Source organism: Oryctolagus cuniculus, chromosome 7, assembly GCF_964237555.1.
Source record: "Oryctolagus cuniculus chromosome 7, mOryCun1.1, whole genome shotgun sequence".
Taxonomy (NCBI): Eukaryota; Metazoa; Chordata; class Mammalia; order Lagomorpha; family Leporidae; genus Oryctolagus; species Oryctolagus cuniculus.
In genome coordinates this window covers 9,906,734-9,931,038 of record NC_091438.1, presented here as the reverse complement: position 1 = coordinate 9,931,038, position 24,305 = coordinate 9,906,734, and the positions used below count along the sequence as shown (strand labels likewise).

General features: G+C 50.1%; 1 protein-coding gene across 1 annotated transcript in view; it reads right to left on the bottom strand.

The window, feature by feature from the left end:
• Nucleotides 1-24,305, bottom strand: part of PTPRN2 (protein tyrosine phosphatase receptor type N2) — a 1,115,035-nt gene that overhangs the window by 1,002,287 nt on the left and 88,443 nt on the right. The window contains exon 2 of the mRNA XM_051857048.2: nt 503-553. Coding sequence (XP_051713008.2) covers nt 503-553 — 51 coding nt within the window. The remainder of the gene's footprint in view (nt 1-502; nt 554-24,305) is intronic.

The window sequence follows — 24,305 nt, the reverse complement described above, 5'->3', positions numbered from 1 at the left end:
ATCTGATAAGACAGGCAAGCAGGTGGCAACAGGAATGAAAACCTCACTGTTGGAACAAAACCAGCAGGAGGATGGAGAAGCGAGAAAAGCAATCGGTGGTCAGGACGGTGGACGCTGATGGTGAGAAAGGTCAGGGCAGGTGTGTCCATTCCAAACCAGCAAAGTCTTGCTCCGGCACACAGGAATCCACTGTCCACGGCTCCGGACGCCACCCCGACTGCTGCCAAGCTTCGCATGAACCGCCCCACAGTGCCGCAGCCCAGATACAGGCAAAGACGCACATCCGTGAAACCGCATACAAACAGCAGGATCCACGTCCCCTCCCCCGCCACTGATGCGGCATCCAGAGGAGCCCCAGTGCCGCGGTTCTCCCCAGGAGCCCCAGACAAGACACACCGCACCTGGCGGGGCTGGAGGCCCCTCGGTCTACACAGCCGGAGCCCGTCATAAAGAGAAGCAGACCCCGAACCCCAGCTGCACACATCCAGGACGTCACACTTACCATTTATACAGGCCTCCGTTGGTCCGCAAAGGCCATCCTCGAACAGGCAGCCTGGGCGAGAGAAACAAAAGACAGCAGAGTCGGTGAGAGGAGGAACAAGGGGCGGCCCAGGCACCTGCGGCTGCAGAGTCTCACAGCCAGGCAGGGGCCACTCTGATCTGGCATCTCTGAGACAGGCCTGACTATCCTGCAGCCAGAACCATAGGCCCCTGCATGCCCTGGGCCGATGTCTCCAGCAGGAAGCTGCTCCGGGTGCCCCGTGTCTCGCAGGCACACATGGGCATGGAGATCCACGCAGACAGACACCCTCCTGAGCTTACTCCTCTACGCTAACTGTGCCACTCCCAGGGGATGCTTGGCTGAGCTTAAGGTCAGCGCCGTCCACATCAGAAACGGGCCAGGACCTTCGGTCCTTCTCTTGAGCATCGTGTGCCTAATTCACACGCATGCACACCTGGAGCTGCACAGACGAGAGGAAGAATGAACAGAGGAAGCAATGGTGGAGGGGAAATGAAAGGAGAACGGAGGAGCGAGGGGGAAGAGATAGGAAGGAGAGAGGCGGGGCCTCCGCCCTCGGGGGGGGGGGGGGGGAGACGCGGGAGGAGAGGCGGCTCCTGGCTGCGGGGCCTCTGTCCACACCTAGAAAGAGCCGTGGAAACCTCCATGTGAGCCGGGAAGGTGGGGCCGCCTCAAACTCACTCGCCCATGGCATTGAGGCCAGGGCAGGTGGGGAAGGCTGGCGGTCAGCTGTGTGTCCCGCAGACCCAGAAAGGGCTTCAAGAAAACAGAGAGGGTGCAGGGGGCCAACGGCAGCCAGAGCAGCAGACGCCACTGGAAGCTGGGGGCCCCGGGGGCACAGCCAAGGGGCAGAAGCCAACAAGAGCCGCGTGCACGCTGAGCTCCCCAGGCCTTCCAGCAACACCGAGAACCCACTCCTGCCGAGGCAGAAAAGGTCTTCACTCCCATTTCTCCAACTGGCAAAGTCCCGTCCAGCCACTACATCCCACCCGGGAGTCCACCACGAAATCTCCCGTGACTGCCCAGGTGAGACACCCATCACAGGACTCCTCCACATCTTCCTCTCCTGGCCAAGAGCACCGCCAAGCAGGAACCACAGAGATGTCACCTGCTAACCTCTACCATGTCTACTGCGGCTGCCCATGTGTCTGGTAGCCAGCAGGTGCCCCGGAGTCAATGGATGAAGAAAAGGAACTGACATTGAGTTACAAAGGCAATCCATCTCTCAGAGGTGCCTTAGAGCTCCCAGTCGTTAACTCCCCACCAGGACGTTGGCGTAAAATCCTCAGAGCTACAGTATGCAATTACACGACACAAAAACGAGTTGAGTGAGGCACAAGACACCATCTGCACAGCAAGCAAAAATGAGTATCACTGGGACCAGTGTTGTGGCGTAGTGGGCAAAGCCGTCACCTGCAACACTGGCATCCTGTACGGGTGCCCCCTCGAGTCCCGGCTGCTCCACTTCCGATCCAGCTCCCTGCTAATGCGCCTGGGAAAGCAGCAGAGGATGGCTCAAGTCCATGGGCCCCTGCCACCCACAAGGAGGACCTGGAAGGAGCTCCTGGCTTTGGCCTGGCCCTGCTCTGGCTGTTGCAGGCAGTTGGGGAATGAACCAGCAGGTGGAAGATCTCTCTGTAACTCTGACTTTCAAATAAATAAACTAACCTTAAAAAGCATGAGCATCATTGCAGAACTAAATATATACAGAATTACCATGAATTCACCAAGCAAGTGACAGCTTTATCACCTCCCCAAAGGAGAAGAAACCAAGGTGAGCTGGCTCCTTGGCCTACACTGCCCCACACTGCCCCGGGCAAACTGCCCACTGCGAGCAGGCACTCAGGACCAGGCGAGCTAAGCAGAGTCTGGCTGTCTGAAAGCCCCCCAGGCGTTCCTCCCTCCGTCGAGCACCTGAGCCGGACAGCGTGGTGTGCAAATGGCAAAGCAGCCGGGAAGGCAATCGGCAGTGAACTTTCCCAGGGGACACCTGGCACAGCAGCACCAGCACTGGGGAGCTGGAAGCCCAAATGCCAGGCCATTCCCCCACAGCATCAGGGGTCTGAGAAAGCCCCCCAGGCCCTACTGTCTCAGCGTCGTGAGCACTGGAGGCAGGGCCAGGCAAAGCGACCTTGGGGCTCTCCCACCGCTGACCCTCGAGACCCCTCACTGTAGTCCAGACAGAGGCTCGGCCCTGGGGCGCCCACTAGGCCTCCCAGCACCCAGGCCCTCGGCATTCACAAGCGCCTGAGCAGCCAGGACAGGCTGGGCACGGCCAGGACGTGGCTACGTGCGGACTCTGCGAAGGGTGACGTCACACTGCTACAGAACCGCTCCGCATCCTGGCCGTGCTGCTGCTGGTGACACAGTTCTCCACCCAGCGTCACCACAGCGGGGCTCCGGTGCCAGGAGAATGACCTTGAGGAAGGCAGGACACAGGGACACGTGCACACACGCCACTGCACTAGGGTCAGACACGGCCTCACACGCAGAACCCTGCCTGTCCCATGGCAACAGAACTCTGCCGGGAAGGGCTCTGGGCTCCTCCTGTCCCTGCTTGAGTCATGGCTGAACGAGGCATGCATGGCGATGCACACTTGGATCCTGACCTTGGAGGGACACCCTGCCCCGTTTGACCCATTCGAAGGACGGATGAGAAGAGCGTCAGAGAGCCCAGCATCGCTCCCGGGAGAGGAGGCGACGGCGACAGCAGGATCTCAAGTTATTTACTGCTGGAGCCGCAAACGCTGGGCGTATTTCACCCCGCCAGTCAATATGCTAATTTCACTTCTAATTTATTTGTCTTGCTGTTTGCTCTAAAATTAAGCAAGAACACATTTCATTTTAAACAGCAGCTACCTACTAATAGTGATCATGACCATAAGTCATCAAGGAAAAAAAATTCTCGGGCAGACACTTGGCTCACCCCCACGTCCTCCAACCTCACACGGGCTCCTGCACCTGGTCCGGGGGTCAGCTCGCCGATGGTCTACACCAAAGGCCGGTCACTGCACGGAGGCCAGCAGCTAAGTCCTTGAAGAACACCCAAAGCGGCCCACCTGGCCCTGAACCGTGTGGTGCGCAATGCTGCAGACCAGTAATCCCTAGTTGTGATGTATTATCTACCCTTTCCATGAAAACACACGGCATTTTGGCCGGCGCCACGGCTCAATAGGCTAATCCTCAGCCTGCAGCACCGGCACCCAGGGTTCTAGTCCCGGTCGGGGCGCCGGATTCTGTCCCGGTTGCCCCTCTTCCAGGCCAGCTCTCTGCTGTGGCCCGGGAGGGCAGTGGAGGATGGCCCAAGTGCTTGGGCCCTGCATCTGCATGGGAGACCAGGAGAAGCACCTGGCTCCTGGCTTCGGATCGGTGCAGCGCACTGGCCGCAGCGGCCATTGGAAGGTGAACCAACGGCAAAGGAAGACCTTTCTCTCTGTCTCTCTTTCTCACTGTCCACTCTGCCTGTCAAAAAAATAAATTTTCTCAAAAAAAAGAAAACACATGGCATTTCCAAAATTCCCACTGCTCCCTTGGCTGACAGTTCACAGTAGGGCTCTGGGGCCCTGGCCACTCCTCCTTAATTCATATATTTTTCCCTCAGCTGCAGAAGCACGTGCACACATACACGTGCACAATCCTATGCATTCATGTATGTGCACACACATGCACTCATGTTTCCACACGTATACATACTCACACACATACACACAAATGCTCATATGCACACACAATGATACTCTCAGTGTAAGTTTCTCTTTCGTTTTCTCAGAACAGTAAGCAGTATTTTGACATTATCTTGTCTTTTTGCCTTTTACCATCTTCAAGATGAAAATGGATCCACTTTGGCCGGCACAGTGGCTCACTAGGCTAATCCTCCACCTTGCGGCGCCAGCAGACCGGGTTCTAGTACCGGTCGGGGCACCAGATTCTGTCCTGGTTGCCCCTCTTCCAGGCCAGCTCTCTGCTGTGGCCAGGGAGTGCAGTGGAGGATGGCCCAAGTGCTTGGGCCCTGCACCCCATGGGAGACCAGGAGAAGCACCTGGCTCCTGCCTTCGGATCAGTGCGATGCGCCAGCGGCAACGCGCCGGCCGCGGCGGCCATTGGAGGGTGAACCAACGGCAAAAAGGAAGACCTTTCTCTCTGTCTCTTTCTCTCACTATCCACTCTGCCTGTGAAAAAAGAAAGAAAGAAAGAAAGAAAGAAAGAAAGAAAGAAAGAAAGAAAGAAAGAAAGAAAGAAAGAAAGAAAGAAAGAAAGAAAGAAAGAAAGAAAGAAAATGGATCCATTTCTGCAAAATCCTGACGAGATCTGCCTCTCACTCCTAGCTGTTCACAAAGGGCTTGTTCTTGTTGTAGAAACACAGCAGCCCTGAACGGAGGCACAGCCTGCCTCTCTGGTTGGAGGCTGCAGAACGGCTCAGCACACACCTGGCCCGCCCCTCCCCTGCTCACCCCCTCCTCCTCAAAGCCTTCTTTCCAGGTGTGACACAGGCAGAGAGCAGAGGCCCAAAACTTAAGGGACTTTCCTGGGCTCTTCTAAATACATAAAATTTATTTGAAAGGCAGTGTCAGAGAGAGAGAGAGAGAGAGAGAGAGAGAGGAAGGTCTTCCATCTGCTGGTTCACTCCCCAAATGGCCCCAACAGTCAGGGCTGGGCCAGACAAAAGCCAGGAACCAGGAGCTTCTTCCAGGTCTCTCAGTTGGGTGCAGGGGCTCAAGCACTTGGGCCATCTTCTGCTGTATTCCCAGGCACATTAGCAGGAAGCTGGATGAGAAGTGGAGCAGCTGGGATTCAAACCGGCATCCATATGGGCTGCTGGTGCTGCAGGAGACTTAGCCCACTACACCATAGCGCTGGCCCCACTCACAGAGTTTTGTCAAAGCCCCGAGATGAGGCAAATGCAGATGCCCAAGAATCTGATAGTTCTGGGGACCTAACATGAGACAAAGGTCCCCAAGACAATGAATTCTCTCCCCAGATGGACCCCTTGAGCAGGATCGGTGCTTTGGGCTCGGCTACAAACAACTGGAAGATTCTCAGGATCCAAGAATATTCTCACCGAATTTTCCTGAGAGCTGATAATGCTAGAAAAACCATAAATGATTTAGTGTTGTAACTAATGAAAACTACAACAAAATCCATCTGCCATGTGGATTAAACAGCATATATTAATAGCAAGTATATTACTGTTTTCCCCGTGGTGATTTTCCACAAATAACAAAGTGTTCTCGCTCATCGATTTCCCATTACTCTGCAGTGTTTGCTCTTCTCTTTGAGTTCTCGGGTGCAGTAAATAACAACACAGCATGAAACCTCGCCCCGTACCCCATGCAGTAAGCCGAGAGCTGCCCTCGGTTGGAGCCAGGCTCTGGCCGTCGCCGGCCCTTCCAACAGCCTGCAGTGCACCTGCCACCACTCCCAGTTCTACAGATGAGAAAGCAGGACTTGGAAAGGTCAGGCACACACCCACAGCCAGCCGGCCAGGGACTGGTGAAACCAGACACAAAGCCTGGTCTGTCCGCCTCTCTCCAAAACATGATGTTCCCCACTGTTCCAAGCTGTGCCAGGTAAGAGGGGGACGTGAGTCCCACACACGCGTCTGCACCTGGGGAGACAGAGGAGCAGTGAAACACTGAGCTGTTCTCTCCCAAATCCTCTCCCCGCTCTGATCCTCACCTGTGCAGGCCCCCTACAGGGAGCAGGGAGGGCCCTCACATCACAGGGGTTGCAGCAGGCCGGGACCCAGCCCGGGGGCCCCTCCACTCTGCTCCTCTAACCACACCTGCCTCACCTCCCTCTCCTGCTACCCCCCCCCCACCTCCTGACCCTGCACACACAAGGTCTGCTCTACCCACAAACTAACGAGAGAACCATGCTGCTGCAGCCCACGGTGGGGCAGAGCCCACAGCAGATTCTGAAGAAACCAAAAGAACCCACGGAAAAACAGCCCGGGAGCAGGGGCCCTGTCTGGCCACGGCCCAGCGGGAGCCCAGGATGGGTGGTGCCCCTCGTTTGTTTGCTCTCCGTTAACCTGGACTGTTTCCTGCTGCATGCTGCTTTCTCAGCTCCCAGACTCCAGACACTGAAACAGTGCACGTGTGTGATGCTTGACCTGCGAAGGAAAAGCAAACGTAAGGGGCAGATGGGTGTGTTAGAGCTTGCCAGGCAGCTTTCCCAGCTCTCCTGGGACTTCCGTGGCTGGGTCTCCCTCCAGGACACCTCTGTGATAATACCGGGGGCCCCCAATCAAGCCCTTGGTCCCGGAGCTGAGTAACAAGCACCGTTTTGACTGCCTACAGAAATACGCCTTCTGGCCGGCGCCGCGGCTCACTAGGCTAATCCTCCGCCTTGCGGCGCCGGCACACTGGGTTCTAGTCCAGGTCGGGGCACCGGATTCTGTCCCGGTTGCCCCTCTTCCAGGCCAGCTCTCTGCTGTGGCCCGGGAGGGCAGTGGAGGATGGCCCAAGTGCTTGGGCCCTGCATCCCATGGGAGACCAGGAGAAGCACCTGGCTCCTGCCTTCGGATCAGCGTGGTGCGCTGGCCGCGGCGGCCATTGAAGGGTGAACCAACGGCAAAAGGAAGACCTTTCTCTCTGTCCTCTGTCTCTCTCACTGTCCACTCTGCCTGGCAAAAAAAAAAAAAAAAAAAAAAAAGAAAAGAAAAGAAATACGCCTTCTTATCATCTCCCATGAGGCCTGGGCTGCTGCCTGGCCCACACCTGGCCCCTTATTCTGCAGTAGGAAGGTCGCCCACCTCCTCTGAGACCGCAGTTCCTCCTGCTGCAGGGGCGGCACCTGAGGCTCAGAGGCAGAGGCATGGCCCAAGAGGTGGGGGGATTGGGGTCCTCTGCCAAGCAGCAGCCAATACAGCTCCTGTAACACAGCCAGCCTCACCCCCATCCCTGACAGCCACACGGATGCCAAGAAGTACATGTTAAACAATTCCCAGAGACCCCCAAAACCCACCTGATGTGAGCTGGCATCTGAGAGTGACCCAAGATGTCACAGACGTCTGACATCCAGACCCCGGGGCTCAACACTGTCACCTGTGTCATCACAGCTTTCACTTCTGTGTCACGCACTCCAATACTGTTCGACTTTCAGCAAGGAACAAGAGACTTTATAATCTAAAAAGCTGCACGCGAAGTAACAGAGACCTTGCCTTTGCTGCTGGCCCAGCTCAACACCCTGGCAAAGCCTCGCCACACTCCCAAGCCCCCACGGACCACTGGTGACCCACGGGGGCCCCTCAGCCTTTCGCCACGCCCACGGTGTGTGACCCTCACCACCCACTGCCCCTCACGACCTGTTATTTTGTGTTTCTGTCTCGTCTCCCTCCGAAAACTCGAGAAAAGCTGTGCTTGAACCCCTGGAGACCCCGGGACTTGCGCCTGGAGTCGGTCCTTCAATTAACTGATATTAGAGACCCCGGCTGATGGTAATTCCTCATCAATTACATTTCTCAGAGCCAAGGTCTGTCAGAGCAGTGGCTCTCATCAAAGGCGCCTTATCTTTCCCTCCCTGGTAGAACACCTGAGGCGTGCTGATAGCCTGAGGCTACAGGGAATTTTATTAGCTTGCATTGTTTGCTAGGAAGCCCATCAGCATTACAAAGAGCGGTGTCAGACATGAAGAGATGGTCTTTGGAAAACCCGTGTTCATTTCCTTCCTAGTAAGGAAGCCAACCAGTCCCACCTCTCCATATCACAGGCACACACCTTGGCTCACTTTCCCAAAGCTAAGTAGGGACCCGCTCTGCTCACCTGGCAGGAGCTGTGAGAATAAAGCCCCCGGCCGTGCCTGGCACAGGGTCCTGGTGCCCAGGTGGTGGCCACTGTCATGGTTCTGGCACCATCATGGCAGCAGCCGGCACTGTTGGGACCACGGAGTCTCACTGAATGTCTCTATCAAACCCCAAACTGCATTCAATCAGGACAGGAAATCCAGGCAGGGACAGGAACCCGGTTCTACATTCAGAAACGCCTATTCTTAGAAAAGGACCTGAAAGACAGCGAGAGATTAAAGGGCCTCGACCCGCCGCGGCTGGGCTGCCCCCGCCAGGCTCTGCCCCCGGGGGAGGAGGGAGCAGCCAGAAACTCGTGTTCCGAGGCCGTTATCTAAGGCAGTGCACACCACAGGTCACAGCCTCTTGCTTCCCTCGCCCTAGATCTCGGGTTCCGGCTGCGATTGCTGTTTCAAAGACAACGCAGGGAGGGAGGGAGCAGGAGAGGCTGTAGCTCCACTCCCAGGGTCCACCCACACAGGTGGCTTCTGGCCCTGGCCTCGCCCGTCACTGCTGCTGGACTCCCAGAGAGCGCTCCGGGAGGCGAGCGACAGTGCTCACCCCTGCCACCAGATGCAGGGGACGTGCAGTGCCTGAGACGGAAGCACATCCAGTCTCCGGCGTGAGAGGGAATTCTAATTACGCAGCCCCAGCCAGGCCTGCAGCCTGGTGACATCAGTCCCTGCAGTGTCCCCACACACCCTGCAGGGCTCCCTCCCTAGGAGGCTGGGTCAGGGGCTCTGTTAGGAGGTCCAGGACCTACCTCTCCCTCCCTGCCCCCCACCCCGACACATCCGGGACACAGCTCGGAGGGATTTGCAGAGGGGTGCCTGCCCCTCACCCACCGTGATTTTCCCAGTTCTGATACTGCCAACCCACTGCCCTCTCCCACCCACAGCAAGAGGCCCGGGCCTCCACCCTAAAATGCTAAGAACCTCCGGGCACCTAGAGGAGACCAGGCTGTTCTATTTCATTCTGACTGGGTTACAAAATCTGCTCTGGAGGCCAACTTTGGAAGGGGAAAGAGACAGATGGTACCGGCTGTGGATGGACAGTGCGGAGGCAAGGCCAGCCAAGCCGCCCGCACCAGTACCCCTATCTCTGCTGGCCTGACAGCGCGTGACGGATCACCCCGTGTGGTGAGGGCATCGTCTGTCTGAGCCAGTCTTCTCCCGGGCTCAGGCGTCGCGAACGTCAGCTCAGGCTGTGGAGAGGCCATGAGCCTCGGGACGGGCAGGTAGGCACAGTGCTCACCGAGAGCTCGTAAGCTTCTGGAGACGAGAGGGCCCTGGCATCTCCATCATTCACACCGGCACTGGCTGAACTTCCCAGCGGGGCACGGAAGACCACAATCTCTGGATATCCAGAGGATCCCAACCACAACGCGAGCTCCTATTACTTTTCTCAGGCCAAAGGCAGTAGACAACGTATGGTTTGAAGTTACCCAGGCCGGCCACACAACGGCCCAGTGGTTTGGAAGCTTTCCATACTCACTCCGGAGCCGATCCATCACTCGACCGACCGGCACAGGCTGAACCCCGGGAGAACACAGTCGCCATGCAGACCAGAGGAAGTCGGCAGTGAAATCCTGGCAGAGGCCAAGAAAGAAGGGACACAAAAGCAAGGCCCCATCAAGGGAGGCACTCACTTGAAGCATTCTGGAACGTTCACCCAGAGTGCCAGGTACACGGGATTCTCCCCCTCAGAGTGGGAAGACTGGCGCTCTGGCCTCAGGACCGCATGGCAACTGGGGTCTTAGACTACAGGATGCGTCCCTAAACGATGTGGCGATGCTGGCCTGTGCGATGCCTTTACGCTGTGAATTCTGAGCTAATTATGTTAGCAAACACACATCAGGTTTCTTCTACTGCAGCCATTGCAGAACCTGGGGACTCACCACTGAACCGCTTCTGTGTGCAGGTCCCAGTGCCTTGGGTGTATGTGTGTGTGGGGAGGGAAGAGGTGGCCTTCTGTTCAGCCCACATTCCATGCTGGTGCAGCACAAGGCATCACGGGACACAGGTGCCTGGGGATGCCCACCCACATGGACAAGGAACAGGTGCCTTACTGAAGAGAGGGATTCTTGGAGCCCATGAAAATGATAAGCAGGGCTCCTCAAGCTCCGCCCCACCCCCCAGTGTTCTTGACCTGTCCACACCGGGCCTCACGTCTGCACTGTCTTCTGTAAAGACTGTTCAAAGCAGGGGCCACTCTTCTGAAACTGGCTCTGCTTTCAACTCCTCCCCTATGCAAAGTCGGGGTCTCCCCCAAGAGAACCATTGTGTCCCACATCAGGAGGTAGCCAAAGAGTCAGGTATAAGTTCTGAATTTTTTTTTAAAGAATAAGAAAACTAACACTCTTAGTAACTTCCTTGGTTTCAATTTCCTAATTGCACAGATTTACTTAAACTCTCTGGAGAACAGGAAATGGTACCAAATTCAGGAAATCTACCAGAATTTATGTTGTTTGTTTTTAAAGCCCAGGAGTTACTGTTTGGGAAATGGGCTGTCAGCATTATGCATTCCTCTTTCATTAATTTAAGCTGTGATAGCATCGACCTCCACGAGGTTTATCCTGAGCGGCGTGTTAATCACCCTGTGTTTTTGTCCTCAGACAATTTCCTGAAGTGGAACAATGTCTTCAAAATAAGGATATTTGGCAAATTATGCTTTTGGATGAAGAAAGCATTTCTGAGCTGGTTTCCATAGATACAAAGTTAAAGAAAAGCTTCAGAAAAAAATAGCAGATAAAGTCTCGAATGTTAACGCCTGCAGGTGTGAACAGCCACTCTCCACCAGAAGACAAACGCAAACGGAGAGGCGAGTCTCAGAAAAGTTCACATGGTAGCCATCCGCTTCATTTATTTGTACTGTATTTGAAAGGCAGAGAAACAAAGTGAGAAAGAGACAGAGATCTTCCACCTGCTGGTTCACTCCCTAAACACTCCCACTAGCTGAGACTGGGCCAGGCCAAAGCCAGGAGTCTGAACCCCAAACCTGAGTGGCAAGGATTCAAGTTCTTGCGCCATCACCAGCTGCCTTCCAGGTCCTACACCAGCAGGAAGCTGGATCAGAAGCTGGGACGTTCTTAACCTACACTAAAATGTGAAGGATGTGCATGGATGTCAAAAACGTGTTACACCAAAACAAACATCATTTCATTCCGTCTTCCATGAACTCTGAAGTCCCTATGCCGAGTATATTCCATAAAGGAACAGGACCAAAAGTGAGAAAAGGAACCACGCAGCTTTAACAGGATGGCTGAGCCATGCTGTGCGTGTCTGTGTCACACACCTAATTTTTTTTTTTGACAGGCAGAGTGGACAGTGAGAGAGAGACAGAGAGAAAGGTCTTCCTTTGCCGTTGGTTCACCCTCCAATGGCTGCCGCGGCCGGCACACCGCGCTGATCCGATGGCAGGAGCCAGGTGCTTCTCCTGGTCTCCCATGGGGTGCAGGACCCAAGCACTTGGGCCATCCTCCACTGCACTCCTGGGCCATAGCAGAGAGCTGGCCTGGAAGAGGGGCAACCAGGACAGAATCCGGCGCCCCGACCGGGACTAGAACCTGGTGTGCTGGCCCAGCAGGCAGAGGATTAGCCTAGTGAGCCGCGGCGCTGGCCACACCTAATGTTCTAAAAAGATGTGCATTAGAGGCACGACCTGAAAGGCAAGCAAGACTTTTAGCTGCACTGGGCTAAAACTGTGGTCTCTGATGAAAGAGAAGGGAAACCCACGTACAGTTTTTGCACAACACGTGTTTTACATGAACTTTTTGAAGATCCCTCTTACTTTCATGTAGTTTAGAAAAACAAGGATGCATTGGCCCTTTAACAATCTCATTGTCTCAGGACCCCTCCTAAGGAAATTTATTGTGTCAACACTACAGGACAGATATAGTGTTTCTCAAATTCTGATGTGCATATGAATCAGCCTGGAAGCCTGTAACAGTGAATTTTGGTTTCTGCATTTCCAATGAGCTGGAGGCAGCTTCTGGCCTGCATGGCCCATGCTGAGAGGCAAAGGTGTGACACGGAGAGATCATTCTGAATCTAGAAACTTCAATCAGCGATTATTAAAGACCATATGATAAAGTGGATTCAACGAACTCTTTACAATCCATTTTCTAATTTTTCTACTTCATTTTCGAAATTTTTTCTTGTCCCAAGTAACCAACGGCATGCTTATTTGATTTTAAATTGCACAGGAAAAAAAATCACTCATCATCTAATTTTTACAATCAGAGGCCAGCGCTGTGGCATAAGTGGGTAAAGCCACACTCCCCAAATGACCACGACAGCCAGATCTGAGCTGATCCAAAGCCAAGAGCCAGGAGCTTCCTCTGGGTCACCCATGGGGGTCCAGGGGCCCAAGCACTTGGGCCATCTTCCACTGCTTTCCCAGGCCATAGCAGAGAGCTGGATCGGAAGAGGAGTAGCCGGAACTCGAACCAGCACCCAAATGGGATGCCGGCGCTTCAGGCCAGGGCTTTAACACGCTGTGCCACGGCGCTGGCCCCTGCTATGCTCATCTTATGAGGCAGTGCTGCCAAGCACAGGTGCTGCAGTGTGTTAATAATTGCTATTAAAAAGGCGTCAGGTCTGGGCCAGCACGGCCGCTCAGCAGACTACGTGAGGTTAAGCCGCCGCTTGTGTCCAAGACCCCATATTGGAGTGCCGGTTTGAGTCAGTGCTCTGCTTCTGACCCAGCGTCTTGCTATTGCATGAGAGGCAGCAGATAATGGCCCAAGCACCTATGCCCCTGCCACCCATGTGGGAGACCCAAATGGAGGTCCAGGCTACTGCCTTCAAGCTGGCCCAGCCCTGGCTACTGTGGCCATTTGGGGAGTGAAGCAGAACATAGAAGACAGTGCACTTGCTCGCTCGCTCTCCTCCCCACCTCCCATTTCTCTCTGTCACTTCGCCTTTCAAACAAATGTCTTCTTTTTAAAAAAGTGTGGAGTCAAATACATTGGAAACACATGAGCTGAAATGTAATTGGAATTTTTTTTTCTTTGCAGGATTTCCCAAAAACCTACAAGCCTCCAAAAGTCCATGGTATCTCCGAAAGAATCCTACAGGCAACGTTTGTCAATCCACAGACCATGGAAGCTTCTACCACACAGCATCTCCCTTGGAGCCAGTAAACCAGACTACGGAATCAAGTAGGAAGAACATGATCATGACCCTTATCTTCCTTGTGGTGCCCAATCTTATGCTCCCCGAGGGCTTGTTAAAACACAAACTGCGGGGCCCACGCGGTGGTGCAGCAGGTTAACCACAGTGCCAGCATCCCCATGGGCACTGGGTTGAGTCCTGGCTGCTCCACTTCCTATCCATCTCCCTGCTAATGTGCCTGGAAAGGCAGTAGAGGACGGCCAAGTGCTTGGAAACCTGCACCCATGTGGGAGACCCAGATGAGGCTCCTGGCTTCAGCCTGGCCAGCCCTGACTGCTGCAGCCATTTGAACCTCCTTCCCTCCTTCTCTCTCTCTCTGCCTTTCAAATAGATAAGAAACAAACAAACAAAGCAGTACAGATTGCTGGGCCCACAACATGAGTTCCCGACTCAGTGGGTCTGGAGGGCCTGAGAACCCGCATTGCTGAGAGTTCCCAGGTGATGGTGAGGACCCCGCGCTCTGCACCCCCCCAACACAGCCAGGCAGGTAGGAGCCCCACAGGAGCTGCAGCCCCCCATCCCCGTGGGCCCCTCTCAGAAGCACAAAGGCACTGTGTATGTTAAAGACCCTGGAGGTTCCCCTTGGTATGACCATCCTGTCAGCTTGGCGCCTTCCAGTGCTAGTCTATTTTTGTTATTTTAACATCTTTTTAACCATGAAATCTTTGTGCGTGACCACAGGAAGAGTAACAACCCACTTGCTGAGACCACACAGGGAAAATACCGGTTTCCTCCTGAAAGGGACCATTTCCTTTCCGATCTCTCGTGTTTTAATGCAGACCATGCTCAAACCCTTCCCTGCCGCGGGTACCACCAAGCCCACAAGGCGTGGCGTGGTGCCTTCCACCTGTCTTAGAGCTTGATTTTTTTTATTTGATTTTTTTTAATTATTATTCTTTTTTTCTTGTGCTTTTTTTTTAAAAAATATTTTATTTATTTATTTGACAGGTAGAGTTACAGACAGTGAGAGAGAGAGAGACAGAGAGAAAGGTCTTCCTTCCGTTGGCTCAGCCCCCAAATGGCCACTACGGCCAATCTGAAGCCAGGAGCCAGGTGCTCCTTCCTGGTCTCCCATGCAGGTGCAGGGCCCAAACACTTGGGCCATCTTCCACTGCCCTCCCGGGCCACAGCAGAGAGCTGGCCTGGAAGAGGAGCAGCCAGGACTAGAACCTGGCGCTCACATGGGATGCCGGCGCCGCAGGCAGAGTATTAACCAAGTGAGCCATGGCGCCGGCCCCAGCTTGATTTTCCTAATATCAGCAGACAGAAGGCCCCTGTCACGTGGGCTCCCCTGTCCAGAACATGATTAATGGGCCAATCTGAAGTGTGAGACCAGCTTACCTTCTGCGGGTACAGGGGATTCCTGCTCTATCTCCCTATGCTCCAAGGTCTTGTTCTTTCATATCCCCCCACATCCCAAGCCTGGGAGGCAGGAATCCAGGAAAGGAAGAGATTGGTCCACAATGGCAGTTTATCACCCCCAAACCTCCCAGCAAAGGGAAGAACCAGCCCTACAACACCAGCCACTTGTGTTCTATGGGTGTAAGCCACACGGCTGTGCTCTGCACATGAACCCAAGGGAGGGTCTCAGGGCTGGAAGAGCCCCCAGACAGGAGGGCACCACACGGCCCCCAGAACTGCAAAGCACCTCACGGTGGGTTCTACAGCACCCGGACAGGGAAGTCACTCGCCACCAAGGAGGCCAATGCATGCCGAACAGCTCCGAGTTCTCCAGGATTGAGTTAATCTCCCGGAAGTGTTCTCTGAGGACTGCGCATCTCCCTGAGGCAAGGAGATTGTGTGAGAACTGAACACAAACCTTCAGGGTAAAACAGGACAGCCCCTCCTGCCCTCACTGTCGCCTCCCACTGGGGCTGCACCCCATCACGCCGCCTGGAGGTGAGCAAGACACACAGACCGACCTCGGAAGTTCCCAGCCCTGGAAGGATTGCACCATCCACGGCTAGCAAGCTGTGGTCCCTGAGCCAGTTCCCGTCACCACACCTTGTTACAAATGCAGTCCAACTGGAAGACAGCCACGCCCACTTCCTCGCTTATCGTCTACGGCCATTTTTGTCCTACGTTAGCGGGGTTCAATAGCTGGGACAGAGGCGTTCTCATCTGAAAAGTCTAAAATACTTGCACAACAACTTAGCTGACCCTTGATTAATGAGGAGAACAGTTGCTCATTGTATTGAAAAGAGGTTAGAATGAGGTTGGCATTGTGGCATAGCGGGTTAAACCGCTGTCTGTGACACCGGCATCCAATATGGGTGGCTGGGTCAAGTCCCAGCTGCTCCACTTCCAATCCAGCTCCCTGCTATGGCCTGGGAAAGCATTGGAAGATGGCCCAAGTCCTTGGGCCCCTGCACCCACATGGGAGACCCAGAAGAAGCTCCTGGCTCCTGGCTTCTAGCTTTCGCCTGGCTCTGCCCTGTGTACTGCGGCCATCTGGGGACTGAAGCAGCACATGGAAGATCCCTCTCTCTCTGTCTCTCCAATTCTCTCTGTAACTCTGCCTTTCAAATAATGTAAAAATAAATCTTTAAAAATAAAGGAAGAAGGAGAAGCACCTGACTCCTGCCTTCGGATCAGCGCTGTGCGCTGGCCACAGCGCGCTGGCCGTGGCGGCCATTGGAGGGTGAACCAGTGGTAAAGGAAGACCCTTTCTCTCTCTCTCTCTCTCTCACTGTCCACTCTGCCTGTAAAAAAAAAAAAAAAAAGATAGTACTAAGATAGTACTATTATCTTTCAAAAATATTATCAATAGGCGGAGCCAAGATGGCGGAATAGTGAGGGCGCGCACCGATAGTCCGGGAAAATTTAGTTTAATAAAAGGGGAGTTACGGTAGCCGCAGAAAAAAGAACCAGGAAAAAATTGCACGGGAATCGTGAATCGGAGGACCTACTGGGAGAACAAGGTCGCCCACCGCGCGGAAGCCAAGTCGCGGGACGGAGCCGCAGAAGCCCCAGTGCTCCAAGGGGAGTGCATACCACACAGACAACAGCGGGGAGACTTGGGACGCTCCACACATCGGCGCTGGAAGGGGAGGTGAGCTCAATAACCCGAGACATTGGTGGGGAAACGGGGGTCAGAATCTAGAGGGGGGCCGGAAAGTGCAGCAAACTCACTACCGGAAAGAAGGAAAAAAAAAAGCTTCAGGGTTTCTCTTCCCCCTAACCTTGCAAAGGTTACAAGGCTGGAAGGCTAGAATTCCCAAGAGACAAAGAGCAGGCCTGCGCTCTGGATTTACATATCAATGGGGGAGAGCTAAGGAACTGAGTCACTACAATTCAGTAGCCTAGGCAACCCAGTGGGAGTCCAGAGGAGCCAAAGACTGGAAGCTAAATACCATCAATTCTGCACAGACGTGCCCTGTGGTGTTACTTACCCCCTGAATAAATAAAATAAATAAATAAATAAAAAGAGAGAGATTTACCACGCATAACCTGAGGGTGTCACCTTTGCACACCCTTAACCTGGAAGAACCAGGCAGAGCTCTCAGGCCGCACCCATCTCAAGCCTCCAAGGCTCCTCCAACAGCAGGCAGTCCACTTAACACAGACACAGTATAAATAAAAAAAAAAAAAAAAGAAAGAAAAAAAAACGCACAGTGACGCAAGAAGAATTAACTATGCCGAGTAACAAACACAGAAATAGAGGGAGCAAGATCAACGATGACACTATGATGCCTCCAAATAAGCAAAACACCCCAAGCCAAGAGTATGAAGATGATGAGATAGAAGAAATGCAAGATACGGATTTCAAAAAATTTATGATAAGAACATTTAGAAGTTTTCAAAAGCAAATCCTTGAACTACAGAAATCCTTAATGGACAAGATTGAAAATCTCTCTCGTGAAAACGAAATTTTAAGGAAGAGTCAAAATGAAACTCAGAAACTAGTAGAACAGGAAAGTGTTATAGTGAAGAGAAATCAAAATGAAATGAAGAGCTCAATAGATCAAATGACAAACACATTAGAAAGCCTTAAAAACAGAATGGGTGAAGCAGAAGAGAGAATATCGGACTTAGAAGATAGAGCACAGGAAAACATACAGTCAAACCAAAGAAAAGAAGAGGAAATTAGAAACCTAAAAAATATTGTTGGGAATCTACAGGATACTATCAAAAAAACCAACATTCGAGTTCTAGGAGTTCCTGAAGGCATGGAGAGAGAGAAAGGATTGGAAGGCCTTTTTAGTGAGATACTAGCAGAGAACTTTCCAGGTTTGGAGAAGGACAGAGATATCCTAGTACAGGAAGCTCATAGAACCCCCAATAAACATGACCAAAAGAGATCCTCACCACGACACGTGGTAATTAAACTTACCACAGTGAAACATAAAGAAAAGATCCTAAAATGTGCAAGAGAGAAACGTCAGATTACTCTCAGAGGATCTCCAATCAGACTCACAGCTGACTTCTCATCAGAAACCCTACAAGCTAGGAGGGAATGGCGAGACATAGCACAGGTGCTAAGAGAGAAAAATTGCCAGCCCAGAATATTATATCCTGCCAAGCTCTCATTTGTGAATGAAGGTGAAATAAAGACCTTTCATAGCAAACAGAAATTGAAAGACTTTGTGGCCACTCGTCCGGCCCTGCAAAAGATACTTAGAGATGTGCTACACTCAGAAACACAGAAACACGGCCATCAATATGAAAGAAGGGAAGGGAAGAACACCTACCAGTAAAAGAGCATGGGAAGCTCAAAGCATATACTAGAAAATATTTCCGGGAAAATGGCAGGGCAAAGTCACTATGTATCAATAGTCACATTGAACATTAATGGTCTGAATTCTTCAGTTAAAAGACACCGTTTAGCTGACTGGCTCACAGAACACAACCCAACTATTTGTTGCCTACAAGAAACACATCTCTCTAACAAAGAGGCATGCAGACTGAAAGTGAAAGGTTGGAAAAAGATATTCCATGCCAACAGAAACCAAAAAAAAGCAGGTGTAGCCATATTAATATCAGACAAAATAAACTTTAATACAAAAACTGTTAAGAGAGACAAAGAGGGACACTATATAATGATTAAGGGTTCAATTCAACAGGAAGATGTAACTATTATAAATGTATATGCACCTAATTACAGGGCACCGGTCTATTTAAAAGATATGTTAAGGGACTTAAAGGGAGATTTAGATTCCAATACAATAGTACTGGGGGACTTCAATACTTCACTCTCAGAAATAGACAGATCATCCGGACAGAAGATCAACAAGGAAACAGCAGATTTAAATGACACTATAGCCCAAATGGATCTAACAGATATATACAGAACTTTCAACCCTACATCTACAGACTTCACATTCTTCTCAGCAGCGCATGGAACCTTCTCTAGGATTGACCACATACTAGGCCATAAAGCAAGTCTCAGCAAATTTAAAAGAATTAGAATCATACCATGCAGCTTCTCAGACCACAGCGGGATGAAGCTGGAAATTAGCAACTCAGGAAACCCCAGAAAGTATGCAAACACATGGAGACTGAACAACATGCTCCTGAATGAACAATGGGTCATTCAAGAAATCAAAAGAGAAATCAAAAACTTTCTGGAAGTAAATGAAGACAACAACACAACATATCAAAACTTATGGGATACAGCAAAAGCAGTATTGAGAGGCAAATTTATAGCAATAGGTGCCTATACCAAGAAATTGGAAAGGTACCAAATAAATGAGCTTTCAGCGCACCTCAAGGACCTAGAAAAACTGCAGCAAACCAAACCCAAATCTAGTAGGAGAAGAGAAATAATTAAAACCAGAGAAGAAATTAATAGGATTGAATCCAAAAAAACATTACAAAAAATCAGCCAAGCGAGAAGCTGGTTTTTTGAAAAAATAAACAAAATTGACACCCCATTGGCCCAACTAACTAAAAAAAGAAGAGAAAAGACCCAAATCAATAAAATCAGAGATGAAAAAGGAAACGTAACAACAGACACCACAGAAATAAAAAGAATCATCAGAAATTACTACAAGGACCTGTACGCCAGCAAACAGGAAAACCTATCAGAAATGGATAGATTCCTGGACACATGCAACCTACCTAAATTGAACCATGAAGACATCGAAAACCTAAATAGACCCATAACTGAAACAGAAATTGAAACAGTAATAAAGGCCCTCCCAACAAAGAAAAGCCCAGGACCAGATGGATTCACCGCTGAATTCTACCAGACATTTAAAGAAGAACTAATCCCATTTCTTCTCAAACTATTCAGAACAATCGAAAAAGAGGGAATCCTCCCAAATTCTTTCTATGAAGCCAGCATCACCTTAATCCCTAAGCCAGAGAAAGATGCAGCACTGAAAGAAAATTACAGACCAATATCCCTGATGAACATAGACGCAAAAATCCTCAATAAAATTCTGGCCAATAGAATACAACAACACATCAGGAAAATCATCCACCCAGACCAAGTGGGATTCATCCCTGGTATGCAGGGATGGTTCAACATTCGCAAATCAATCAATGTGATTCACCACATTAACAGACTGCAGAAGAAAAACCATATGATTATCTCAATTGATGCAGAGAAAGCATTTGATAAAATTCAACACCCTTTCATGATGAAAACTCTAAGCAAATTGGGTATAGAAGGAACATTCCTCAATATAATCAAAGCAATTTATAAAAAACCCACAGCCAGCATCCTATTGAATGGGGAAAAGTTGGAAGCATTTCCACTGAAATCTGGCACCAGGCAGGGATGCCCACTCTCACCACTGCTATTTAACATAGTTCTGGAAGTTTTAGCCAGAGCCATCAGACAAGAAAAAGAAATCAAAGGAATACAAATCAAGAAGGAAGAAGTCAAACTATCCCTCTTTGCAGACGATATGATTCTGTACTTAGAGGATCCAAAGAACTCTACTAAGAGACTATTGGAACTCATAGAGGAGTTTGGCAAAGTGGCAGGATATAAAATCAATGCACAAAAATCAACAGCCTTTGTATACACAAGCAATGCCATGACTGAGAAAGAGCTGCTAAGGTCAATCCCATTCACAATAGCTACAAAAACAATCAAATACCTTGGAATAAACTTAACCAAGGACGTTAAAGATCTCTACGATGAAAATTACAAAACCTTAAAGAAAGAAATAGAAGAGGATACCAAGAAATGGAAAAATCTTCCATGCTCATGGATTGGAAGAATCAACATCATCAAAATGTCCATTCTCCCAAAAGCAATTTATAGATTCAATGCAATCCCAATCAAGATACCAAAGACATTCTTCGCAGATCTAGAAAAAATGATGCTGAAATTCATATGGAGGCACAAGAGACCTCGAATAGCTAAAGCAATCTTGTACAACAAAAACAAAGCCGGAGGCATCACAATACCAGACTTCAGGACATACTACAGGGCAGTTGTAATCAAAACAGCATGGTACTGGTACAGAAACAGATGGATAGACCAATGGAACAGAATTGAAACACCAGAAATCAACCCAAACATCTACAGCCAACTTATATTTGATCAAGGATCTAAAACTAATTCCTGGAGCAAGGACAGTCTATTCAATAAATGGTGCTGGGAAAACTGGATTTCCACGTGCAGAATCATGAAGCAAGACCCCTACCTTACACCTTACACAAAAATCCACTCAACGTGGATTAAAGACCTAAATCTTCGTCCTGACACCATTAAGTTATTAGAGAACATTGGAGAAACCCTTCAAGATATTGGCACAGGCAAAGAATTTCTGGAAAAGACCCGGGAGGCACAGACAGTCAAAGCCAAAATCAACTATTGGGATTGCATCAAATTGAGAAGTTTCTGTACTGCAAAAGAAACAGTCAGGAGAGTGAAGAGACAACCGTCAGAATGGGAAAAAATATTTGCAAACTATGCAACAGATAAAGGGTTAATAACCAGAATCTACAAAGAGATCAAGAAACTCCACAAAAACAAAACCAACAACCCACTTAAGAGATGGGCCAAGGACTTCAATAGACATTTTTCAAAAGAGGAAATCCAAATGGCCAACAGGCACATGAAAAAATGTTCAAGGTCACTAGCAATCAGGGAAATGCAAATCAAAACCACAATGAGGTTTCACCTCACCCCGGTTAGAATGGCTCACATACAGAAATCTACCAACAACAGATGCTGGCGAGGATGTGGGGAAAAAGGGACACTAACCCACTGTTGGTGGGAATGCAAACTGGTCAAGCCACTATGGAAATCAGTCTGGAGATTCCTCAGAAACCTGAATATAACCCTACCATTCGACCCAGCCATCCCACTCCTTGGAATTTACCCAAAGGAGTTTAAATTGATAAAGAAAAAAGCGGTCTGCACCCTAATGTTTATTGCAGCACAATTCACAATAGCCAAGACCTGGAACCAACCTAAATGCCCATCAATGGTAGACTGGATAAAGAAATTATGGGATATGTATTCTTTAGAGTACTATACCGCAGTAAGAAACAACGAAATCCAGTCATTTGCAACAAAATGGAGGAATCTGGAACACATCATGCTGAGTGAAGTAAGCCAGTCCCAAAGGGACAAATACCATATGTTCTCCCTGATCGGTGACAACTGACTCAACACCAAAAAGGAAACCTCCTGAAGTGAAATGGACACTATGAGAAATGGTGACTTGATCAGCATAGCTCTGACTGCTAATGGACAACTTAATACATTATCCCTCATAGTATTTTTTTTTGTCTGTTCTACTTAATATGACTGGTTTAATTCTGTAATTATCACACAGTTATTCTTAAGTGTTGAAAATTAACCGAAATGTGATCCCTGTTAAACATAAGAGTGGGAATAAGAGAGGGAAGAGATGTATAATTTGGGACATGCTCGGGCTGACTTGCCCCAATTGGTAGAGTTGGAAACATACCAGGGGATTCCAATTCAATCCCATCAAGGTGGCATGTGCCAATGCCATCTCACTACTCCAAGTGATCAATTTCAGTTCACAATTGATCATAATGAAAGGACTAAGACTCAAAGGGAGCACAAAAACAAGTCTAGTATCTGCTAACACCAACCGATAGAATAAATAAAGGGGAGAGTGATCCAACATGGGAAGTGAGATACTCAGCAGACTCATAGAATGGCGGATGTCCTAAATAGCACTCTGGCCTCAGAATCAGCCCTAAAGGCACTCGGATCTGGCTGAAAAGCCCATGAGAGTATTTCAGGCATGGAAAGCCAAGACACTCTGGCAAAAAGATCTCTGTGAGTGAGATCCCAGTGGAAAGAACAGGTCTTCAAAGAGGGAGGTGCCTTTCTCTGAAGGGAGGAGAGAACCTCCACTTTGACTATGACCGTGTCTAAACAAGATAAGAGTCGGAGAACTCAAGGGGCTTCCATAGCCTTGGAAACTCATAACTGGTGCATAGGGAGATTACTGATGCCATAAACAGGAGTGTCAATTGGTAAAGTCAACAACAGGAGTCACTGTGCACTTACTCCTCATGTAGGATCTCTGTCCTTAATGTGCTGTGCATTGAGATTTAATGCTATAATGAGTACCCAAACAGTATATTTCACTTTGTGTTTCTATGGGGGTGCAAACGACTGAAATCTTTACTTAATGTACACTAAACTGATCTTCTGTAAAAAAAAAAAAAAAAAAAAAAAAAGAAAGAAATTTTCAATTCCCAACTTGACTCTCACTGGGATTAAACATGACAATAGGTCTGATCTGATTTCATCATCATTTTAAAAAAATCATCTATTATTTTTCACTTTATGTTTCTGTGTGGGAGCAAACTGTTGAAATACTTACTTAAGGTATACTAAGCTGATCTTCTGTATATTAAGATAATCGAAAATGAATCTTGATGTGAATGGAAGGGGAGAGGGAGTGGGAAAGGGGAGGGTTGTTGGTGGGAGGGACGGTATGGGGGGGGAAGCCATTGTAACCCATGAGTCGTACTTTGGAAATTTATATTCATTAAATAAAAGATAAAAAAAAAAAAAAAAAAAAAAAAAAAATAAAGGAAGAAAGCAAAGAGATTAGAAAAAGAGGCTTAGAAACATGGGCAGGAACCAAGGCATGTACTGTCAGAACATGGGCATGGCCACACCCCCACCACCGTCAGACAGGATGCAGGATGCAGCTGCCCCCACCCGGGCTCCCGGCTGCAGGTCCCACATCCTCGTGGGGCCCTTCCTCCTCACTGTACACGCTCAGAGCCTGTATCAAGCACAGGCCTGCATTTGCTTCCATCACACAGCTTCATGTCCCCCAGTTCACACCCCCAAACCTGGACTCTGCTGTCCATCACACTGCCAACTCTGATTTTACACTCAAAAATAAATTTTTTATTTATTTTTTATTAATTTGAAAGGTAGAGTTAAAGAGAGACAGCTCTTTCATCTGCTGGTTCACTCCCCAAATGGCTGCAACAGCTGGGACTTGGCCATGTTGAAGCCAGGAGCCGGGAGCTTCATCCAGGTCTCCCACATGGGTGCAGGGGCCCAAGGACTTGGGCCATCTTCCGCTGCTTCCCCAGGTGCATTATCAGGGAACTGGATAGGAAATAGCAGCTAGGACTCGAACTGGAGCCCAAACAGGATGCAGGCATTGTAGGCAGCGGCTTAGCCCACTATGCCATGACGCCGGCCCCCAAAATAAACCCTTTTCTTGTCAAACTCACAGCTGAGCCACTTCTCCGGCAGCTGAACTCCTGTATCCTGCAGGACTTTTACCTCTGGCCACCTGACACCAAGCGCAAGACTCCACTCCCATCCCTGGCGATTTCTAAGGTGTGCCTGACTCAGAGCCCAAGTCTAGGGCACGCTGGCTTTTAGCTGTGCAATGGCAGCTTCCTCTACCCTTCC